The 24811-nt window shown below is 42.5% G+C and overlaps 1 protein-coding gene and 2 non-coding genes across 3 annotated transcripts; 1 reads left to right on the top strand and 2 right to left on the bottom strand.

Annotated features, from left to right (window-relative positions):
• The first annotated feature begins 1528 nt into the window (after positions 1–1528).
• On the top strand, positions 1529–6749 carry LOC125178018 (sialidase-like). The gene is made up of 4 exons (XM_047880872.1): positions 1529–1899; positions 3021–3488; positions 5356–5816; positions 6010–6749. Exons 1-4 carry the CDS (start codon positions 1529–1531, stop codon positions 6747–6749), a joined length of 2040 nt encoding a protein of 679 aa, XP_047736828.1.
• Positions 6750–23050: 16301 nt separating this feature from the next.
• On the bottom strand, positions 23051–23132 carry Trnal-aag. The gene has a single exon. It is a non-coding gene; the product is annotated as a tRNA-Leu (tRNA).
• A 1243-nt stretch (positions 23133–24375) lies between these two features.
• On the bottom strand, positions 24376–24448 carry Trnam-cau. The gene has a single exon. It is a non-coding gene; the product is annotated as a tRNA-Met (tRNA).
• Positions 24449–24811: the final 363 nt, after the last annotated feature.

Here is a 24811-nt window from a genome sequence, read left to right as displayed (position 1 = left end):
CGGATTTGATTCATGCTGAATGGCTTCAATTTCACAAATTGAAGGCTGCGTATTCAATATCTCGTCTGGATTGCACTGATTACCAAGTTCCACAACTGTGTCTGGAATTTCACTGGCACTCACTATTTCTGAGAATAGATTGTTTGTGGGCTGAAGAATATCTATGGCTGATGAAACGATCTCTCCCGTAAATATGGTTTGCATCGATTTCTCACTACATTTCCAGTTCACTGCACGTTTTGGATGATCATTTGTTTCCAGTTCTTCATTAACTACAGTTTCAAGAAGGTGACTTTCTGAAAGATCCTCGATATACTTATCTGGCATCGTTGAGTCTAGTAAGGTTGTTGTTGCCAATGCTGATGTTCCATCAAATTCTGAACCAATTGCACTACTTACAAAACTCGGACAAGTTGACGCATATTGGGTTCTAGAATTAGGCCAATCTATTTCACTCATATTGGTATCATGCGCATGCGTTGCAATTGGTATAAACTTGTTTGGCTTCTCCTCAAACTGAGGAAATAACGCATCCTGGATTTCTGAACTCTGTTCATAAACAATGTGGCAAGGAGCCGTAAGTGAATTTCGAGAAGTGGACTTGGAACATCGCTTTTCAAGCATCAAGTTCGAATTGTTAAAATCGTAAGCTTCTGTGCTTAAGGACTCAAAATGTTCACAAAACGAAGGACTCTCTCGAAGACGCACTTCAGAGACACTACTACGAGGAGTAGTGAACGAAGCGAAATCATCACAAGCTTTTCCTTTCTTGATCTCAATACTGACCAAAGTTGGGGTTACGGAATTGTCCTTGGCAACGTTGATAAAGCTCATCGAGGTGGATTTTCGAACTGAAGCAGTGGATTTTCGAATATCGTTTTTTCTCACGACAGAGATTGTTGGAATCTCATAAGATACCTCCTGCTGAGATGACGTTGCAATCGAGAGGGGCCTCATTTCCTGATCTATGACTGCAATACATTCAACTTCAGAATACTCAGGCGACACATCGTCTAGCAATTTATGGCAACTGGACGTCATGACATTCGAATTCGAGCAAAGGTTTGCGCACTTATCCTCACATTTTACAGCAAAGCTTACTGGACATCCAGCATTATTGGCTGGCTGGCAGGTAGCTTCACTTGGAATGGGGGAATCTAGAGTCTCAGTGAGATCATTTCCCAGTTCCTTTCTAGCAAGGTTTTCTTCATCACTAAATCGGTTTTGGTGCGGGGCTTCCAACTTCGGTACTACAACAAAACTCTGTTTTGTTCTCAAATTCCCAAGTTTTGCGTTTTTGGTAAATTTTGCATAGTTCTTACTAGTTTTCTCACTGTTGCACATTCTGTCAACAGAATTGTTGAAAATTGGAGTGACACTTTTAGCATCATCGCCCTCAAAAATATCTACCATTTTGTCTTCAGCCGAAGGCAGCAAATTATTTACGACCAGTAAAGCATCAACAAGAAATTTATCGTTAGATGGGAAACCAACTGGAGCTAATGAACCATCGGCAGTTGAGGAATCAATGACATCTGAGGAATCAATGACATCTGAGGAACCAACGACTCCCGAGGAACCAACGACTCCTGAGGAACCAACGACTCCTAAGGAACCAACGACTACTGAGGAACCAACGACTCCTGAAGAACCAACGATTCCTGAGGAATCAACGACTACTGAGGAATCAACAACTTCTAAGGAACCGACGACTCCCGAGGAACCAGCAATTACGGAGGAACCAACGACTCCTGAAGAGCCAACGATTCCTGAGGAACCAACAATTCCTGAGGAACCAACGACTACTGAGGAACCAACGATTTCTAAGAAACCAACCATTTCTGAGGAACCAACGACTCCTGAAGAACCAACGATTCCTGAGGAACCAACGATTCCTGAGTAACCGATTCCTGAGGAACCAATGACTCCTGAAGAAGCAAGGACTGCTGAAAAACCAATGACATCTGAAGAAGTCACGGCAGCAGAAAGATCACCTACAGAGGACTGAATAGAGTTACCACACGACTTCGAAGCGATGAGCGAACCAAACGAAAATGAATCAAGGTCAGTGGTTGATTCAAGTGCAGAGGATTTGAGGGCAGTGAATGATTCAAGGGCAGTAGATGATTCAAGTGCAGCAGATGGTTCAAAGGCAGTAGATGATTCAAGGGCCGGGGATGATTCAACTGGAGTGCATGATTTACGGGCATTGGTTGATTCAAAGGCAGTGGATGATTCAAGTCCAGTGGCTGATTCAAGTGCAGTGAATGATTCAAGGGCAGTGGATGATTCAAGGACAGTGGATGATTCAGAGGCAGTGGATGATTCAAGTGCAGTGGATGATTCAAGGGCAGTGGATGATTCAGGTGCAGTGGATGATTCAAGGGCAGTGGATGATTCAAGGTCAGTGGATGATTCAAGGGCAGTGGATGATTCAAGGGCAGTGGAAGATTCAAGGGCAGTGGATGATTCAACTTCAGCGGATGATTCAAGAGCAGTCGAAGATTCAAGTGCAGCAGATGATTCAAGGGCAGTGGATGATGCAAGCGGAATGGTTGACTCTAAGGCCTCTATTATTTCAAGGGCAGAAAGTGATTCAAGGGCTGTAGATGATTTAAGGAATTCAGATGTTTCAAGGGCGTTAGATGATCCGCAGCCAGTAGATGATTCAAAGGCAGCATGTGATTCTTTGTTGGCAGTTGAATCTTGGTTAGTCGACGAATCGAAGGAAATTAGCGATTTCAGGCCAATATGTAATTCATGAGAAGTAGATGAATCGGGGGCATGAAATGATTTCGGTGTAATAGAGGATTCGAAAGAAACAAAACAATTAAGATCCTCATGCGATTCAGGTGGAGACGATTCAGATTGTGTTCTAAAGACAATAAAGGCTTCAGAGTAAGAACCTGTTTCACAGGCACAAGTTGGATGAAAAGTATTGAATGAAACAAGATCGTCAGCAGGAGAATAGGGGACACTAACTAATTCAGAGGCTAAGGTAGAAACGCCATCGGTTGCAGCAACGTTCCCGGCAGCAATCAAGTCCTCGGCAAGACCCGAGCTCTCGGTAGTAGACAAATCAAAGGATGCAATGAATTTACTAGCAGCAGCACATTCGTTGGCAGCATCCAATTCCCCGACAGCAGTCAATTCAACGGCAGCGGACAAGTCAACAGCCGCAGCCATGTTATCGAAAGCCCCCAAGTCATTGCAAGCAACAAAGTCACCGACAGCAGCCAAGTCACCGACAGCAGCCAAGTCACCGACAGCAGCCAAGTCACCGATTGCCGGCAGCAGCCAAATTGCCGGCAGCAGCCAAATTGCCGGCAGCAGCCAAATTGCCGGCAGCAGCCAAATTGCCGGCAGCAGCCAAATTGCCGACAGCAGCCAAATTGCCGGCAGCAGCCAAATCGCCGGCAGCAGCCAAATTACCGGCAGCAGCCAAATTGCCGGCAGCAGCCAAATCGCCGGCAGCAGCCAAGTCGCCGGTAGCAGCCCAGTCATTAGCAGCAGCCAAGTCATTAGCAGCAGCCAAGTCATTAGCAGGAGCCAATTCACTAGCAGCAGCCGAGTCATCGGCAGCAGCTAATTCAACCGAAGCAGTCAGTTCACTGGCAGCAACCAATTCAACGGCAGAAGTCACTTCAGTGCCAGGCGTCAATTCACTGACACCGCTAACGACCAGTTTCCTGGCAGCAGCCAAATCGTCGGCAGCTGTCAAGTCACCGATTGCAGCCAATTTACTGCGGTCATACAAATCACTGGCCGCAGCAAATTCACTAGCAGTAGCCAATTTACTGTGGACAGATAAATCAATGGCAGCAGTCAAATCACTGACAGCAGCAAAGTCGAAGGCAGAAGCAAAGTCACCGGCAGCATCAAAGTTACCGGAAGCGGCCGAGTTATTTGAGGCAATCGAGCCATCGGCAGAAGCTATGTCAGTGGCACCATATTCAGTAACAGAATTTCTATTATCTGCAGCAGCCAAGTCACCAATTAATTTATTGGCAGCTAATAATGCGCTTTTAGCGGACAATTCACTTGTATCAACCAATTCACATGCAGCAGCCGATTCCATGGCAGCCAACAAGTCACTAGCAATAGTTAAATCTCTGGCCGCAGCAACTTCACTGGCAGCAGCCATGTCACCGACAGATCCCAGTTTGCTGGCAGCAACCAATTTACCGGTAGCAGCCACATCAAAGGCAGTACCCAATTCACCGGTAGCAGCCAATTCACAGGCTGACTCACCGGCAGTAGCTAAGTCGCTTAAGTCGCCGGCATAAACGAAGCCACCGGCAGAAGCAAAGTCATGGACAGCAACAAATTTTCCGGCAGCAGTCAAATTGCCGGCAGCAGATAAGTTACCATCTTCAGCTAATTTGCAAGAATTAGCCAAATCGGCAGGAGCCAATTCGACGGCAGCAGCCAATTTGCGAGCAGCAGCAAATTCGCCGGCAGCAGCCAATTCACAGACAGCAGCCAAATCGCCGGCAATAGCAGAGTCATGGACAGCAGCCAAGCCACTGATTGCTGGAAATTCACTGGCAGCAGCCAAATCACTGACAGATGCAAATTCACTGCGGACAGACAAATCACCGGCAGCAGCAGAGTCACCGATAGCAGCCAAGTCACCGGCATCAGCTAATTTACCCACGTAAGCCAAATCGGCAGCAAACAAGCCACTGCCACCATCCAAGTCTTCGGCAGCAGTCAATTCAACGGAAGCTAATTCACAGGCAGCAATAAATTCACCTGCAGCAGCCAATTCCTTTCGGGCAGCTAATTCACCGACAGCAGCTAATTCATCGGCAGCAGCAAATTCACCGGAAGCGGCAAATTCACTGGAAGCAGTCAATTTACCGTAAACACTCAGTTCACCCGCAGCAACCATTATACTGGCAGAAGCTACTTCGCTACTAGCAGCCAATTTGCTGCCAGCAGCCAAGTCACCGGTAACATACAATTTCCTGGCCGCAATCAATTCATTCGCAGCTGCCCGGTCACTGAAAGCAGCCAATTCACCTGCAGCAGCCGAGTCGCCGCCAGAAGCGTGGTCAACGTCAACAGCAAAGTCACCGACAGCAACAAATTGGCCGGCAGCAGATAAGTCACCATCATCAGATAATTTACACGCATCAGCCAATTCGGCATGAGCCAATTCGACAGCAGCCATTTCACTGGCAGCAGCCAATTCGCGGCCGCCAGCAGCAAATTCGCCAGCAGCAGCCAATTCATGGGCAGCAGTCAGTTCCCTGGTAGCAACCAATTCGCCTACAGCGGCAACTTCAGTGCGAGCAACTGATTCTCCGGCAGCCACTAAGTCACCAGCAACAACCATATCTCTGAACGCAGCCAATTTACTAGCAGCAGCCCAGTCACTGACAGCAGACAATTCACCGACAGCCGAAAGTTCGCCGGCGGCGGCAAAATTGCCGGCAGCGGCAGAGTCGCCGGCAGCGGCAAAGTCGCCGGCGGCGGCAAAATCGCCGGCAGCGGCAAAATCGCCGGCAGCGGCAAAATCACCGGCTGCGACAAAGTCTCCCGTAGATGCAAATTTACCGACGGGAGCCGAGGTGTCGGCAGTAGAAAGATCACCAGCAGCAGCCAAAATACTGATAGGAGCAGATTCTTCGGTAGCAGTTACGACACCGGCAAGGGCCAAATCACCGGCAGGGGCCAAGTCACCGGCATGGGCCAAATCACCGGCAGGAGCCAAGTCACCGGCATGGGCCAAATCACCGGCAGGGGCCAAGTCACCGGCATGGGCCAAACTACCGGCAAGGGCCAAGTCACCGGTGGCCAAGACACCAAGGGTCAAGTCATCCACATAAGCCAGGGCACCGGACGGAGCTAATTCATCAGCAACAGCCAATTCACTGCGAGCAGCCCATTCGGTATAAGTAGCCAACTCAACAGAGGCAGCAAAATCGCCGGCAGCAGCCGACTCACCGAAATCATCTAGTTTAAACGCATTAGCCGATTCGACAGTAGTCGATTCACTTGCAGCAGTCAAGTCATCGGTAGCAGCCAGTAGGCTGGCAGCAGTAAATTCGCCAGAAGCAGACAAGTCAACGGCAGCAGACAAATCACCGGCAGCAGACAAGTCACCGGCAGCAGACAAGTCACCGGCAGCAGACAAGTCACCAGCAGCAGACAAGTCGCCAGCAGCAGACAAGTCGCCAGCAGTAGACAAGTCGCCAGCAGCAGACAAGTCACCAGCAGCAGACAAGGCGCCAGCAGCAGACAAGTCGCCAGCAGCAGATAAGTCGCCGGCAGCAGACAAGTCACCAGCAGCAGACAAGTCGCCGGCAGCAGACAAGTCACCAGCAGCAGACAAGTCACCAGCAGCAGACAAGTCACCAGCAGCAGACAAGGCGCCAGCAGCAGACAAGTCGCCAGCAGCAGACAAGTCGCCGGCAGCAGACAAGTCGCCGGCAGCAGACAAGTCACCAGCAGCGGACAAGTCGCCGGCAGCAGACAAGTCACCAGCTGCACAATCATCAGAAATTACCAAGTCACAAGAAGCTGCCAATTCGGCAGAATCTGCCAAGTCACCAGGAACCGCCAAGTCACCACGAGCCTCAAAGTCACCACGAGCCTCAAAATCACCACGAGCCTCAAAGTCACCACGAGCCTCAAAATCACCACGAGCCTCAAAGTCACCACGACACGTCAAGTCACTAGAAGCTACCACGAAATCAGAAGCAGCCGAGTCACCAGAAGCCGCCAAGTCAATCACCGCCTGATGGATGTAACAATTTCCCGAGGAACTTACCCCTAACGAGCCTTGGACTGCACTCAACAGTTTTCTATCTTCGGAGTCGTTTGTAGAAAATGTAGTTTCTTCAGGTACATGAGCACTTTGTAACAAGCTTGGAATAGAAGCCTGACACTGTATTGTATCTTTCAGAATTGATGACGAAGCAGCGGTATCATACGCGTTAGTTGATTCACGCGTTTTAAACTGTTGAAATGTACCCTCAACGTTTGAATCAGTTCCAATATTAGATGTTCTTACATTCTTGGGAAACTTTCTGAAGGTTGCTTTGCCCGGTGTAGCTCGATGTGATGAAGCGTTCGCCGAGGCAGCAGTAATAGGATTTTCTACATGAGCAGCAGCAGAAAACAAGGTATCCTTTTCTATGGTCCGTTGAGGGCAAATATTGGAACTCAATTCAAAAAACGAAGGGAATGTTGAGGAGCAATTGCTAGATGTATAATTCTCGCCCTGCAAGACATCATCGTCGGGGCACAGAAAATTATCCGTATAAGGAGAACGAATTCTAACAGAGTCAATCATCGGATGAACAATTGGGTCTGTGTTTTCAGCCTTCAGCACCACGATGTTTAATACAACTTTCTTAGCTGGTTTACTTTCAGGAATCTGAGTCATAGAATCATACGCTGAACTTTTAGCCTCATTTTCATCGTCATATTTTGGTGATGCCTCAAACACAGTTGCCAGGTTCGAACAATTGTGAGAAAGAAGGTCGGGTAAAATTCCTTTTGATTGGACGTCCGTGTCGGCAGCAGACGATGATCGGGCATTAACTGGTAATTTTCCGGTATATAGTTGACGTCCAGTACTTCCCGAAGAATCTAGTGGCAGATTATAACTCACATCACCGATATCCGCAATAATTTCTGTCACGGGAGAAATACTCGGAGGCAGGAACGTTATCTGCGGCAAGACATGAGGAAGATCAAAATGAAGAGCTAAGTCGAATGCATCGCTTTCGATTTTTTTCGTAGCCTCTCCAAGGTTTGTTAAATCATCCAACTCAGAAGAAGTGAAACCTGTGTCCAAAATCGAATTTAATAGTTCTGGGAAAGAGGTTACAAGCACTGAACGTGGCATTGCACGTTTCAAACATCGAGATTCGGTTGAAAAATGAAATTCCATTGCTGGAAAAAAATTACACTTTCTTGTTTGAATTTCAGAGGGCCGATTTGACGAGATTAAACATTCAGCATTTGAGAAACCTTCGTGACCAGGGATTGGAGAGAATTCATTTGCAGTAGAATGTAACTCGTAGCAAGGCCATTGTTGAAGCGAATATTTGTGCGTCACTGAAGTCCTAGAAAGAATGCCTTCTTTAAAAGGAATTTTCATACTCAACTTAACTTCATCGTGACGCAATACTTCATCGCACATACTTATAATACTAGCGGTTTCGTCCGTAGCATCGATTACATTATTTTCGTTGCATGACATTTCTTTCATGGAAGTTCCACGAGTAACATCGGGCTCAGATTGAACTTTTTTCTTAACTGTTATTTTTGGAGTAATTATTTGATTTTTAGAAGGAACGTTGCTAAAATCGAATGCAGCTTCAACATAGGACATCGGAGAGCTCACTTTGGACGCTGGCTTGCGACGACTTGATTTATCATACGCTTTCAGTGAAGCGACTGGAACAGACTCTAATTTCTGTAATGGAATGTTCTCTTCGACTAATAACTCGTCCAAATTTTCTTCTGGGATGCTAGAAAGGGAATCAGGCTGTTCAGTTGAATAAAGGTACATGGTTTCCAGAAGAGTGTCTTCAGACGAGCTAATAAGATCATCAATACTTCCAGAACAATTTCCCGCCTCGCTCTCAGAGTCTTTCCAGTCACTAGGGATACAATCCGATCCTTTCCAGTCATCAGCAGTAGCGTCGGAGTCAGACTGTCCACTGCACGTTTGGCTCAGTTCTGACCGACTTCCTTCGCTGCACTCCACTATTGTGTAGAGGAGTCTTCTGCGTAGGTTTGAGTGCAAACTATGGCTATACTCTTCCCTCACAAATTCGTCCATTGACGCGTTTGTAGACCCAGACCCGTTTGGAGAATCTCGATCACTTCCATCAAAAGAATATTCATCTTCGTCGTCGCACTTTATATCAGAGTTGGCGGTCGCAGAATTAGTTGCATTTTGCTTGAGCGAGGGTTCAAGAAAGTCATTACCAAAAAAGTTTGTTTGACTGTGAGCTTCTGGTGAAAGAAGGTACGCGATTAATTTTTCAGACGACTCTTCCAAAATTTGAGTTACATTTTCCAGAAGACTGGCGTTTTCGGGAGACTGAAAGTCAACTCCAGCAGACTGGAGTATCTGTCGACCACTCTCTTCCATTTCTTCTGGCAAAGAAGGCCAAGAAATTTTCCGATTGATGAGTAGGTTATTTAGGTCAGGTGAGTGGACCGCAGAATTTTCAGTCTTGATTATTGTAACCGAGTGATCTTTGGAGGCGACTTCAGTAGGTTTCCTTGGTGATTTTGCTGTCAAATAATCTGTACAAATTTCAGTCTCACTTACGACTGATCCGTCATTGATATCAATCTTCTGCTGTTCGCCGCATTGAGAGTTTTCACTATGTTCACTAGAAGATGAAGACTTCTTGTTTTTCCGTTTCCGTCGCACAGGGCGAGGATTTTCTGAGTCGCTCTCTTCAGATGACGAGGAATCTAAAATTCGGCGCTGGACTCGTTCTCTGCTTAATTTTCGGTTACTGCTTGACGAGGCTTCTTTATGGCTACTGATGGCTTCTGAATATATATTCGCATTGGTTCCTTTGTCGGATGGCAAACTTTTGTAATCTCTACTTTCCAAAGCACTTTCGTCCTTCAGATATGCCGGAAGACTTCGACAGTTTACGACTTCCGTATCTAAGGGTTGACCTTTCCTCGATTCCGGTGTATGAACATCAGTCGGAGAATGAACAGCAACTGTTGCATTAAACACCTCAACATCTTTGTTTGCGCCAAAAGGAACTTTTGAAGACGAACAACTTTTTCCTCTGTGCGAATCAGTGGCTCTACGCCGTAGTATGGAAGTAACGTCTCTGATGAGCGAGTCGTACTTGTCAGCGTCGTCCGAGTCGTTGTCCGAGTGTTCTAGCGAGTCTCGACTAAACCTACCAGGCGAAACAGAGTCCTCGTCGTCGATATCGCATGGCTTTAAACATTCGATGCCGGCAATGATGCCACGCGCGCCATCTAAACTGTCGTCAGAGAATTGTTCCTCGCCAGAAACGTGTCGATATTCGATTGGAAGTAAATAAATTTGGGGAGTTTTATCGTTTTCGTCGAGATCGCCGGCATGTTTGTCATCTTGATTATTGTCTCGTAGAATTTCTTTGCTTGAAGTAGAAAACCTTTGGCTCGATGAAGCTTCTTTGTAGTAAGTGAAGTCGAGGTCATCTAGGTAAGATGGATTGTCATAAATCACTTGGTTGCCGCTTTTCCTATTTTGAGCACGTGTGTCAGCTGGGGTTACAACCGCAGCTGTTGAAGTTATATTTGTATCAGAGTAATTTTTAAATTGATTATGCGCGCTCCGAGAACGCCGGGATTTTAATTCGTGTTGTTTTAATGTCTTTAATGATGGATTTGGATGCTTAAAATACGTACCTGACTGAGATCGATCATCAAGAGTAAGGAGGTTAGATTTTTCCATAGAAGTTATTGGACAAGACGCATTGCTTGACTTAACGTGAGAAAACGAACAGCTTCCAGTCAATTTCAGGGTTTTTTTCTTCCCTGGATATAGTCTTTTCGTTACGTTCTCAATTATCTGCTGGCGAGTTAGTTTTGCATCCAAACTTACGTTACCCGCGCCACCTCTGCTTGGCAAATTAGGTTCACTGCGGTTGCGTCGAAGACCCTTTTCTATTTCAGGCCAAATGTTCTTATTCCAGCGCCGTCGGGGTAAAGAGGGTGAATTAGGACTAGTCAAGGACCCAGAACTGCCAGATGTTTTATCTCGACGCCCGCAAAGTTGACCTTCTACGAAAGCCGGTAAACTCGATCGCCGCGCTTCGCTAGAATTCGTTTTACAACTTAACGAGTCTACATTCAAGAGAGAATTGCTGCTGATGGAAGATTCGAGAGAAGTAAAAGAATCAAAACTCTGGTTGACGTTTTGAGTTAAATCTAATGAGAGGTCATCTGACTCAACATCACGTACGTAAGGCCCTTCGGCAACGAACGTGGTTTTGCCAGGAGTTGCCTCAACAGGACTCGATCTTTCACCTAATGATCCACGCAGATGAACGGTATCTGTACTTGCACTTTCACTGCGCACGCGACACGGTTCTACGCACAACTCCGATTGAACCGCTGCACTGGGGCTAAATATAGCCGACTCGCAGTTACTTTCACACGAAGTATAAACACAACTTGTTAGGCTAGACTCGACATCTTCCTCGTCAGCCGTAAGTTTGTAGTTGTTTTTGTAGGCTTCGGCGTCGTAAAAAGCGCTAGTGACTGCAGATGAACACAAAGATGAGAGTTTCACGCGGTCCAACAAAGATTGGCTCTCCGGGCAGATATTGGTGCTCTTGCAGGAACTCTCTTGGTCGACGCTGCAGCCGGAATCCTTGCTAGCGTGAGCGCTGCCGACATCCAGCGAACAGTTGAATGCACTGCCAAGGCCGCTGCTGACAGAGCGCTCTACTGTCCTGAGGTCCCCGGTATGGCTACAAAAGAAATAACATCCGTATGAAAAGCGAAAACATTACATTATTATGAAAAACTTGAAATTCGAAATTACAAAGAGGTGTATTCTCTCTTTCAAAACAACTTTTATGGACGGAACTTGAAAAGTTTAAAACAGGAATGAGAGGCCATTGGCTGATTGGAAAATGCACACACGAGAATTTGTTCGATGAAAAAATTTCCACAATTAGGGAAATAGCGCTCAAAAAAGACGCATTCATCGAGATCCAGCTGGGCGATAATAGATTGAGATTTTTCAAAAATGTAGCTAAAGCTGAAGTTGTTAAGACTCCATTTTACCCGCATTGCGTGGCCAGAATTTTAATGGTTCTACTTCTTTAATCTATTTGTTTCAGTGTATATTAAGAAAATATCAAACCCATGAGGATCAGAAAATTAGATAAAAGAAAACTTACTAGCAAGAAAACCATTTTTTGAGTAGTGCATATTGGTAATGAAAACGAGGAATAACTGTAAAGTTGTAATTGCACGGCCTATTTATTTACCTGGGCAAGTGGGTTTTGAAGCTGTCAGGTCTGACAAGCACCGGCTCCTGTGGGGCAGCGTGTCTCTCTTCAGACGCTGGAGAGGTCAAAGTTTGGTCGACAGCCTGCAATACAAAAATAATTTAAAAAGATAATCAATATGATCCCATAAATATCAAAGATATAAACGAGTCGGAAATGTTTCATTTTTGAGCATTGTACGCTGAAAATGCAACGAATACTGACATTTTCAACAAAAATTTAACAAGCATTTAAGGATTGTTGAGAGCGTGTCCCGCAACTCGTACCTATACAACAAAATTTACAACACAAATACGCGTACACTCACAATTATTAAATTTGTTTGAAGTCTTAATGACAAACTAAATGCAACTCAACATCAAATTCCATGAAATACAGTTGATCCTTATATTCTGATATATTGTTCAAGTCGAAATCTGTGGAGATGCAGGTCGAAGCAACTGGAGTAAGACTCATTAACATGCAAGTCACGCTTAGTGGGCTTCAGCCTTTCTGAGATCTCCTGCACCTTAGTGTATAACTGGACGGAATCAAATTAAGTGAATAATTGTGAATAACCGTTTGTGGATTACATATTACAATCTGGGAATTATTGTACGAATTGAAATGGCATGGGGAAAATAAGAAATATGATTTCTAAATAGAAGAAGACGAGGGAAAACATTGAGAAACCGAAAATAAACGTGTAAAAAGTAATAAAGTTACAAGCAATATGAAAAAATCAAAGCGCCAATTGCGTGCGAATATAAAAAAGCAGAAATTTTTGAATTAATTCATGAAAACTGAACTAAATACAACGTCTCGCGCACGTAATTTAACAAAAGAAACTTTTCTAATTGAAATCAATCAATGTAATCTAAATTTACAAATCGTCAGGAGCCCGGCATTAAAATTTAAATTTTGAGTCGAATTGCTTTCACCGCACCTAAGAATTTTCCGTTTGCTGTGGTTATGGACGCAACTATAAAATTAATGAAACTTTTAAAGCAATAGGCCAGCCAAATTACAAAGTAACATGAACGTTGCAGAAATGAAGTTCGAGCATAAGCCCCGAGGCAGGACAAACATCGCAGCAACCATGAAATGACTTCCTCGATATCATGCGCAGCAAATTGAACGTTGATGCATGCGATGTCACGAACGACTGAGTAACTGCAATTCTATATCAACGACGCCTGCACCCAGACGAGCCCATGGATAAACATGAGCACGACTCATGTGTGCAATATGTTGCTTTACGTCTTCTTATACCAAGTGCTTGATTATGGCAAAGGAATAAATGAAAAATAAAGCTTACACGGAACTTCCACAGCAGGATGACTCTAATTAAATACTTTACAGCAAGAAAGTAGGTCACAAAAATAAACAACACTAACGAATATTCGCAATAATATTGGGCGATTTCGGTGTTAAATTTGTTATTATTTTTAATGTCTGAGAATTATTGAAATTTGAATGCGCCAGACACGATATAATTCATATATTAGCATAAATCAGAGTAGTGTACCATGAATAACTAACTCAAACCTTCAAGCCCGACCACAGTATTGTGGCTCAAAAGGCTTATATTAATAGTGGCTATAAATATTAGTCATTGTTAACTAACCAAAGATAGGCGCATGAGAGTTAATAAACCAGAAACGAGATGAAGTGACGCATGAACTATTGGTCCCAATCACCCACAACATCAACAAACTCCATGAAGCCTAAACCAAGGATTAAATCCACGACACAATTACAATATTAACTTACATTTACTCTACCAAGAAACTGTCAATTAAATTCTCAATTCCATAAAATACTCGCCATCCTCACCGTGACAACAAATTACAAAGCATGTTACGGGAGCAGGACTACAAAGCAAACGTGAATCCCGAGGCGTTGCGCGCAACTAAGCTGCCACGCAGGGACAGAGAGAAGCTCTACACAAGCCGAGCAGCGAGGGTATCAACTATGAAGGTCACTCACACAACAACCAATGAGGCTTAGACATTCTTGACTCAGTCCTTCTCACTCAGGGCTCGCATATTATTGCGTTAATTCGGTGGGTTGCTTTCATTTCATTATTTATTTAAAAATATTAAAGAGAGCGTTTATAGATTACTTTCAATTCAAGGCATAAAAAATACAATCGTGCATAATTATTGATTGAATCCATCGTTTGTTTGAAGATTCAGCCGTATAAACGCAGTAATTCAGCAGCAATACCACTGCAATACCACTTAAAACTGCACTGCAATACCACTTAAAATTACGCAACTAAAAACATTACAATTACATAACGTCCCAGGAATTCCATCCATGAATCATGGAGCTTTGTGCACGAGCATGAATTGCCCGAGAAAAATCACACACTGTATCACTATAGCAGTCACAGAGCTGTCGAGCCAAGCCACAATAACAGAGCCTGTTCGTCCAATGTCTGAAGCTTTCGTTCTGTTAATCGCACCGTTTTAATCAGATCGAGTTCCGTTGAATTTAACAACACGTGTAAAATTTAGACAATAACATGTGAGAACGGTGCCAGTATTTATTTTTATCAGAGACATACGAACTTCGATCGTTTTAGTCGAAAATATCTACGTAATTAGTGCCATAAGACTAAAATAACTGGTTTTGTCCATGCATGAGTATATATGTGATTATGAACGAATACCCACGACAACGTAAGAAGATTGACACGTTAACGCCACAATACACGGAGTTCAACCCAGTGCAAATTTACAGACGCGGCAGCTTCTGATCTGGAATACCAGAAGCTGGGGCGACTCTGAATTTTGTTAGGGAATAAGCACAGATGCCATCACGCAGCACGGCCGCCACGGGAAGCGGTGACGCGGTGGCTCTTTAAGCGTGGGCTGCATTGCATCCGCTGGACTCATCCAGCATAACGACGAATACGTAACGAAATATATTCACTAATTGGAAGCATTAGTGAAGAATGATCATGAAAATAATCATGCATATTAAATGTAATGTAAAAAAATTATTATAATGATAATGTTGGGAAATGAAAGTGAAGAATAGTTAATAGGAATTGTCTTCAACAATCTCCACAACAAGTTTAAAATTAAATGAAATCAAATTTATATAGGTCCATAAATTTACAGAGATTCGACGTATGGGTTTATACTAGCATTAATTTACGAGTAGCTAGGCAAATACCAAAAACCATCGACAAACATTACATTAATAACATAATACACATAAATACGAAATTACAATGAAACCAAAAAATATCTAACATGCGGAAAGATCTAAGCTTGATACTCACAGGATCTTTTCTGAGTGAAGGGGGAGTGAACTGCGGTCGAGAGGGAGGATGGAAGCTGAAGCGGCGACGGCCGAGGGCGAGAACGTCGCCGGCCCGCAGCCTACGAGACTCGCCCTCAAGCAGGGGCTCGTCATTGACAGTCACGCCGTCGCTGCAAATGCTTCTGGTGCCGGAAAATCAGGAAACGTTATAGGGATAAATCATATAAATCGTTGTCGAACACGATGCAGAGTCAAATCAGTTTGTATTTTCAATGAGAAGGTCGTACGTTTACTTGATAGCATTTTAGGAGAGGAGCGCGGGTCGAACAAGATTATTTGAAAAATTTTTGCATTTTTCTTTAAACGCGACATAGTCAGCATTAAATGCTGCACAAATCACTACCTTTGTTATAACTTGAAAATTTTTTTAGCTGACAAAGTTTGAAAGTGAAAGAATTGGCCTAAATAGGAGCATGACCGGAGCAATGATGGAATTTAAGCATAACCGTATACCGGCACACATTTCGAGTCGACAGAGTAAGTTAAATGTGCATGATTCAACATAAATAGAAAGATCACAATAATAACTTTTAAATTAAATGATCTGACGGCACAGCTTTTTACCCGACACAGTGAGTTGAAAGGGCAAAATTTTAAATAATAGAAAGATGACTAAAGCAATTGTTTGGTTAAACACCAGGACAATGGTTAAATTTAATGAGGCACAATCATAGCTTACGACATAGTTATTTGAAAGTCCTATTATCATAGAGAGAGCACATGCGATGACAGGTTGTACTACTAAGTTGTATGGAGACTCACTTGAGAGTGACTCACTTGAGAGTGACGATGAGACTCACTTGAGAGTGACGATGAGACTCACTTGAGAGTGACGATGCCACGGGAGCTGGTGAAGCAGCAATGCTCCTGCTGGAGGTCGTCACCAGCAAGGGTGATGTCACAGTCGCTGCTCTTGCCAAGGCGCGACTCTCCTTCCTTTACAACACCAAAATTGAATTATTCAGTGACAAAAATTGGAAGAGTAGAAAGCCAATCTTGATCAAGAATTCAAACTATGAAGATTAGCTAACGAGCTTAAATGACATTTGAGCATCGTCAGAATTATCTGTTTCCATTCAATGATAAATGTGAATTTTCGCAAATTGATAAAGAATAAGAGAAAGATAACTAATAACAAAGATAACGAAAGGAATATTCACTTAAACAGAAGTGGAATGTGTCCATTTTTTGCTATTAAATTCTATTATTAATTAGCATTGAAGATGATCGCGTGATAATAATACATATAAGAAGACAACTAAACCTTGATAACATTACTGACACTTGAACGACTGAATAAACTTGATGAGGAAAAATAAGAACTGAATGAAACTCGATTAAGAACATTTCACAACCTTGATGTGGTATATGAAGACGGTGCTGGCCATGGCGTCATCTGAAGTATTTACAAGGTAAGGAATTTCCGACTCCACCACAACTGCTCGCTCTTCACTTTTCTTTGAAGAGTTGCAATCTATCATTGTTTTGGAACCATCTTTGCCTATTTCGTTGGCTGACAAGGCACTACTCTTATCACAACTAAAACTAATAAGCCTAAAACGTTCACTTGTACGATGATTTCGAGGGAGAAGATCATTGTGCGTAGTTTGCAATTGTACTAAAGACTCATCGTCTTCACTTCCGTGTGCAGGAAGATTTTCATCATCTTTACAGATGACATTTTCTTCTTCCGATGTATCACGTTTAGCCTCAGTCTGCTTCCGCCTGAGATTCAAATTCAAAATAGAAGATTTATTCCTTGAAAAATATTTTTCAGTGCCAGGCACGGCGTGTTTTCTCCGACACCGGCAGCGCGTACCACCTCCCTCGGAAGACGGGATATATTGTTGCTTTGATTGGCTCAATGCAGTACAACTTGTTCGAGTCTTGGAACACCGCATTGACGATGAAGGATCTGAAGCAGGAACTCTAATTGCAGGAATCCGATTTTTTGAGGCTTTTCGGGAAACGGAAGGAACTTCTCGGCGGAGACGACGTAGGATCTGACGAGCAACACGAGGAGGAACATCACGCAACAAACTTCCCAGTGAGGTTTTGAATTTTCGGAACGGGCCCCACAAATCTTCCTGAAAAGAAAGCGAAAAATATGACCACTGATCGTGAAACCGGATCCCAGATCTTATTGAGAGCCGGAAAAAACAATAAAATAACATTTCAAAGATTTAAAGACGCACAGTAAAAACAGATTTCCTTCTCCATCAGGCAATAAATAGAAAGAAAATTTTCTAAGAAGGAAAATCGAACACGATTTTACCAATTTTAATCAAACACGTTTTTTTCGTTCGCAGTATGAGCTAGGTAAATATTTCTTTCTTCCAGATTACAGTAAAGAATAATAAGTTGGATAGAAATTGAATTATTCAATATGAATTATTCAATTAAATTATTCGCAATGAACCTTCTCCTTCTCGGTGAGGATGCGTCTGAGACAGTTGACTTCGCTCTTGAGGCGCGCGAGAGCATCGCTGCAAGGGTCGACGTTCACTACAGGACTCGTTACGATGCACCGAGCACGAGTCGCATACCGCAGAGTCGCCAGACTCTGGCTGTAGCAAGTGCTGGATGCCGACAACGCTGCATACAAGAGGAAAATTAATTCATAAATAATACATTTTTACACAGAAACTTGACGAAATAATCTACTGTCATTATTTCCCCAGATTTTATTTATTATATTTTTTATTCGTTTTGAGTCAATCAACTTACTTGCAATCATGAAGGTGTTGGCGTTTCCACCGAGAGTGTCTCTGAGAAGCCAAGTAAGAACCGAGTCCCGGTAAGGAATGAAGGGCAGTCGGGGGGTGTGTTGTGATGGCAGCGCTCCAGAAGTCTTCTTCTTCTGCTTTATTTGCTTCTGCAATTTTTGTCCGGTAGCCGAATCAATGACATCATCAACAGCCGTAAGTTCATTCTTGTCAAGAATACGGACAGAATTCTGGTCTGTTTGATCATTCAATATATTTTTACTGTCCGGAGAAAGCGCTTCGAGACGAGCCACATTATGAACTTCGTGAGAATTATTCATTTTTGCAGCCGGGCCTGGAGTATTGTCTTTTTTAGCGAGTGTGTCTTCAAGGAAGAATTCAGATTGAGGAGGTTTTACCGACTGAGAATTTGTACGATTAGGGTTCTTAATGGCTTTAATAGTAGAAGGCGTAGAATCTCGACGAGAACAACCACTGGTTGAAAGCGGATAGACGTCGTGCGGCGGAAAATTTGGCCCACGAGGCTGCCCATGAAGACCTCCGTCCGGCTCCCCGTCCAGCGTGCCGTAAGTTCCATTAAATGGCGGTCCCGGACCCAGTGATGCGGACGGGCCTTGCGCTCTCTCAGCTGCCAACGAAATTCACGCATAGAAAAATATATATATTTATGAGGGTGCTTCAAAACATTAGTGGGAAATGGACATAACTGAAAATTCTCTGGTAAGAATATGATGTCAATGCACCAGAATGATGCTGTATCAGCGTTTTATCAAATTAATGTTACAAACGTGGGCGCGGTTTAAAAAGCAACGACCGTTCATGCAACATGGCATCTGCCGAAGTAAAGGCCAGGTCAAACATCAAATTCATGGTGAAGCTTGGGTGGAAGAATAGACCCTCTGGAAGAATAGACATTAAATAGACATTTGAATAAGTTTATGGTGACGCCTCAAACAAATCATCATCCCACAAATGGATTAGTCGTCCCAGAAGCGAAAGAAATGAGACCAATGATGACCCCTGGAGAGGAAGGGGTCGCTTATCAGTTTGTGTAGAAAACATTGACGCTGCTCGTGATCTCATTGAAAATGATAGGCGAATAACCACCGAATCATTAGGAGACACACTCAACATTTCCGTGAGTTTCATACACACAATTATGGTAGCCAAGACATATTTCAACCAATCTAGAATATCTGCACGTAAAACTTGGGTGAATATGATAAAAGGTACATCATAAAAAATCGTGTGCAATCGTCGTGTGCAAGCAAAGGAAAATTAATTACTGTGAGAAAGCAGGTGCCGCCAAGAACACGACTGTGTGCATTGAAAAGCCATACGATAGGTTCTAGGATAAAACATATTATAATGTCTAAACTTTAAAATTTACCCTTAAATATCCAACTTCCGTACATTTATCTTTGAATTGTACATCACTAGATTTTGGAGGGAGAAAGTTCTTTGTTGAGTATAAGAGAGTAACTTGGACGCGACGAGTTCGTTTTTGCGTAGTCAACCTAATTTTAGGATGACTTAATTTAATGCAGTTTCGTTGAATCCGACTAATCTGATTTCAATTATTATATAGTACACGTGGGGTTGAATTTAAAAATTCACGCCTTACTAGTATATAATCTTGTATTCCTTGATTAATCATGTTGCAACAGCAATATGTAAGTCAGTGGCTGGTGGCTACCGACCGCACCTCGTTCTATTATGAGTCTAGAAGCACTTTTCTCCGCGAATTTTCCCCGTTTATACGGAACGTCGGTAAAAAAATAAGGCGCACGAGCGACAAAGACCCATACCTCCATGTTCATCTTCGCACTTACATAGCGGACATTGCAGTCTCGATTTTTGACTAGGTTGGCCCTTAATATTAATGTTTCGAATAGACATAGCGACGCAATGCTTATATTTGGTAGCTAAGATCAAACTACTATAAGAGGGAAAATTCGCTAATTAAATGAAAAAGCTCGTTACAAACCCCAGCAGAAGCGACAGCGTTTCCTGAAGTGGACTCCTGCGTTTGCGTATAAAAGTTTAGGAGACATTTGTTAATTTTGGATTCCTGTACGAAAGAATCGAGAGTCCTCAATTTCCGTAAATAAAAACAAATAAAATCAAATTTATATTAATCGAACCAACAACTCTAGATGCCACTCTTAGAGCAGAACAGATTTATTGGGTTCTACATTTCTGAACTGACTAACTTAAAAATATTTGTAGTTGTACAAAATTATTTAATTCCTTATGCGGAATTCAAATTTTAGTGCTGAGCTGTGTTTCAGCACGACTAGGCTTTCAAACTTCAATCGAGAACCTTTAATGATTAAACGTATATATTCAATATATGTATCGGTATATGTTTATATCATGTTAACCGATTTCCTTGACGTATAAAGCGTAAAAACATCATTAAAACTAAGTAATAGAATAGTAGTAGTAAAGAAATAATAATCAAAGGCACAACAACTTGATATTCTTTTAACACGAAGCTGAGGAGGGTAAACAACAACTTTACATTCTTCTAACACGATGCTGAGGAGGGTAAACATACCGAGGGCAGAGATGACGTTGCCGAGGGTCACTAGGGACCTGTTGATGCTGGCGCCCTCTGTAAGGCGCTCCTTGCTGCTGTCGTCGCTCGCTTGCTCGCTAGAAATATCAGAAAATTTCCCTTTATAATATTTGTTCATAAAACTAGGATTTTGAAGTGGAAATATTACATTATAATTATGAATCCAAATATAGCAATTGAAAGTTTTCAAGAAGCGTCTTAAAAGTAAAAGTAAGTAATTAAACTGCATACAGTAACAAAGAGATAATGGTTAGGTTACCAACAATTATAATCATATGATAGAAAATAAAGCTTAAAACTAGAAATTACAGCGTGAACAGTTAAGTCGAGATAAACATGAAAGTTATAATTTTATCGAACACATTTATGAATACATTTGCAGAATTAAAATTGAACATGTGTAATCAGAACAATTCGAAATTTACGGTCACAATTCTGCAGTGTAGAAAACAACCGTTAAGTTGAATAAATAAAATCTTCCACTAACCATGTAGCTAAACATCTTTCGAACTTTATTTATTATTTAAATTTAAATAGTTATCAAGGACTACTACACACAGGACATGCATAGCCTATGTCCAGCCTCTGCTAGCAGAGGCGATCGCCTACACTATGAAAATGCTGTTGTTTTATCTAAAACAACAGCATTTTCATAGTGTAGGCGATCGCCTCTGCTAGCAGAGGCTGGACATAGGCTATGCATGTCCTGTGTGTAGTAGTCCTTGATAGTTATTTTAATGTTACAGAACATGAACGACTGACCTGCCAGCCAGATCGACGAAGGTGACAGCAGAGCGCACTCTGGCAGCGGGCTGGGAGACGAGCAGCGTGATGAGCGCATGTGAGCGTGAAGAGTGAGCGTGCAGTGAAGTGGACGCAACGCTGCGCTCACGACGCCCGCGCTCGAGGAGCGACCACGCCTGCGCCACGCTCGATATCGGGTGCCAGGACACGCCTACATGCGGGTATACCCCGTATAACGTATCAATACCCGTATAAATGATGTACCCGTATAATTTATTAATATCCGTATAAATGGTGTACCCGTATAAATGGTGTGCCCGTATAAATGGTGTGCCCGTATCAATGGTGTGCCCGTATCAATGGTGTGCCCGTATAAATGGTGTGCCCGTATAAATGGTGTGCCCGTATAATAGGTATACCCGTATAAATGGTGTACCCGTATAAATGGTGTATCCGTATAAATGGTGTGCCCGTATATAAATGGTGTGCCCGTATAAATAATGTGCCCGTATAAATGGTGTACCCGTATAAATGGTGTACCCGTATAAATGGTGTACCCGTATAAATGGTGTACCCGTATAAATGGTGTACCCGTATAAATGGTGTACCCGTAGAACGGGTTAATACCCGTGTAAATGGTGTACCCGTAGAACGGGTTAATACCCGTGTAAATGGTGTACCCGTAGAACGGGTTAATACCCGTGTAAATGGTGTACCCGTAGAACGGATTAATTCAACACACATAATCGGACAATCCATTACAGTCAATTGACCTCAGCGTTGCTGTGTTACTAACATTAATTGTAATTTGCGTCATTTAGCACAATATGCCTGTGACGTTTTTCACAAGCACGTTGGAAATTGAAAGAGTCCAAGAGAGAAATTGCCAAGCTTACAACACCTTCATGAAATAAGGCACACGCCATTTACACGTCTCGTTGTCTTACCACTTTTTAGTCGTGCCGTCTAGCCAGCACCGCCAATAACATAAAAATATTTATCACTTACAAGCCTGTTTGAAGTAGTGTTATGTATTTTGTTGTGCTTCGGCTAATGATAAAATCATTTTATTCATCTCTTGCTTTAGAATAATTGTAACTTAAAAATGTCTGTTAAAATATCGCGTTATTTTTTCTCCAAACACCAGTGGGCAGTTCAGACCTCAATTATCCTTAATTGCAGATAATTAATGATACAATGATCTCAATTATTCTTTATTGCCCGACAGACAAATTTTGCACACTTGAGAGGTTGTTGCTAGTATCGAAAGTAATTAGGGTTAACCCTGGGAATTACATCGAGATAATTAATGCGGGTTGTGTGGTGGGTGGATCACTCGGTACCATGGAACGAAGATACATGGAACACCATAAATCAAGGACACTCATATCAGAGACCAAAGGCATCGCAACAAAACTCCATTTCAAAGACGACTGAGGCTAAAAATGAGAATATAAGCTATGAAGTATAAACGAAAGAGTAGGAACAAATAAAACCCATGAAAAAAACCGTATAAAAAATTCTGGGATAGTTGCGAATCTTCTCTACAGTGAATTATTGTGGTGCCGACCAGACATCTGAGATAATAATTTTTCACGAGCCAATTTTCGTAGAATAAGCTATTTACCTACATTAAATTCTAAATTGAGATGTGTTCTTCGCAAATCAAAAGACCATGGCAGCGGTGGGATTCGAACCCACGCCTCCGAAGAGACTGGTGCCTTAAACCAGCGCCTTAGACCGCTCGGCCACGCTACCGATGCCCGAAACATGTTGTCTATGCTACTGAATGGCGTCAAAACGAAAACGAACGAAAATATGAAAATTTTCACTAAGATTTTCAACCTTTACAACCAAACATCTAGGTGCATTCAGGCCATACACATGCCCTACACATGGGCATGCACTACATACACATACAGGCATCAGCAGCCAATTCTCAACATCGCACTATAGCTTCCTCCGTTCGATGGTTTGAATCTGTGGTTCCCAACCATTTAGCGGTTGAGTTCCCATTTCAGATACCACACAGTGGAAGCTTACACCATGCAGGTGCCGCCGTATAACATTAATGCTACAAATTATCCAATAATATTTATTATTAGTTGCATTCTAATTTACTCGGTAACTAGTGCACTGAGCACGCGAAATTATCGAATTTAACGGAGCTGCTGAGACCAAGTTTATGACAGGTTTCAACTGTTGCGAATCATTGTCACATTAACTTGTGTTAGGCATTTAATTTGTCTGTAAATAAAAACTTAGGGCACTTGGAGTTTTCTGGAATGTACTCTTTTAAAACTTTCATTGCAAGTACCACAACTGGGGAAGCTCAGGTATAAAGGAACTATGAGGCCTGCAGTGAAATGTAATACATGTAAAATGTAGTGTGATGTGATGCAAACAGTTGATCTGCATGAGTTGTATCCTTATAATATTGTATCTTACGATACCCGCTCAGTGCGTGGTGATCCTATAAGTAAACTATTCGTAATATTGAGAGTCATTTAAAGCAAATAGGAGAATTTTAGAAGTTCTTTAGAATAAAAAATTACTGGCAACTCAATAGATCTAGATATCTACGTATGTCCTCTTTTGAGCAAGCCAATTTCAAACAGAGCTTATTCTGCATTACTTTGAACTTTCACAAAACTCAACGAACTTTTGAATTTGCGTTTAGTTGCTACTCAGTTGACCTACTAAGAAGATGCTACTCAGTTGAGATGTTTTATCAATGAAGTGAGAGGAGGCGAGACTAGAACCCAGACATGCATATAGGCTGCTGCTGTCTTGAACCACTGCGCAATTCGAACAATTGATTGTTCCGTGAATCGAAAAATCATTTCATATATCACAAAAATCAACAAAACTTCGGCTTATTTGTGAAGAAAATACAACTTTAACTCATTAAAACATAAATTCAGAAATTAGAACTCTACCAGTAAACAACCGTTTGCTTCTATATCAGATGTCAATTTCGGACCAAAATATTTTAAAATCATGCCCCGGGTGAGGATCGAACTCACGACCTTCAGATTATGAGACTGACGCGCTGCCTACTGCGCTACCGAGGCGTTACACAATGAGGTTTTATTATTCGTCAGGCAATAAGATATAGATAATATATGCTAAATATATTAAGGCAGATATACCAATTATTTTGAAAACTTTAATAGGATAGTAGCGCGAATGATCAATCTCAGAAGATCTGATTCAGTTTGAGCGAGCTTTGCAGGCAGTTCACAATTAAGGTACAACATAAATTATGCCACTATTTTTCAATTTCAAATAATACCCAAATTCAGACGAATCATTTCAGTCAATTCAATTTATAACAAAAGCTCTGCGTGAGAATCGAACACACGCTTTATGTTACTAGACTGTAGTGTTATTGCTATTCTCCATGAGCTTAAAAGAGAACACTTTATGTAAACTAT

Source organism: Hyalella azteca, unplaced genomic scaffold, assembly GCF_000764305.2.
Source record: "Hyalella azteca isolate HAZT.00-mixed unplaced genomic scaffold, Hazt_2.0.2 contig6498, whole genome shotgun sequence".
Taxonomy (NCBI): Eukaryota; Metazoa; Arthropoda; class Malacostraca; order Amphipoda; family Hyalellidae; genus Hyalella; species Hyalella azteca.
This window is presented reverse-complemented; position numbering and strand designations above follow the sequence as displayed.

Coding starts and splice junctions, on each gene's coding strand:
- LOC125178018 (XM_047880872.1), top strand. CDS start 1,529: ATGACATCTGAGGAATCAATGACATCTGAGGAACCAACGACTCCCGAG. Junction 1,900..3,020: donor GAGGAACCAACGATTCCTGA/GTAACCGATTCC, acceptor CATCGGTTGCAG/CAACGTTCCCGGCAGCAATC. Junction 3,489..5,355: donor CGGCAGCAGCCAAGTCGCCG/GTAGCAGCCCAG, acceptor CTCTGAACGCAG/CCAATTTACTAGCAGCAGCC.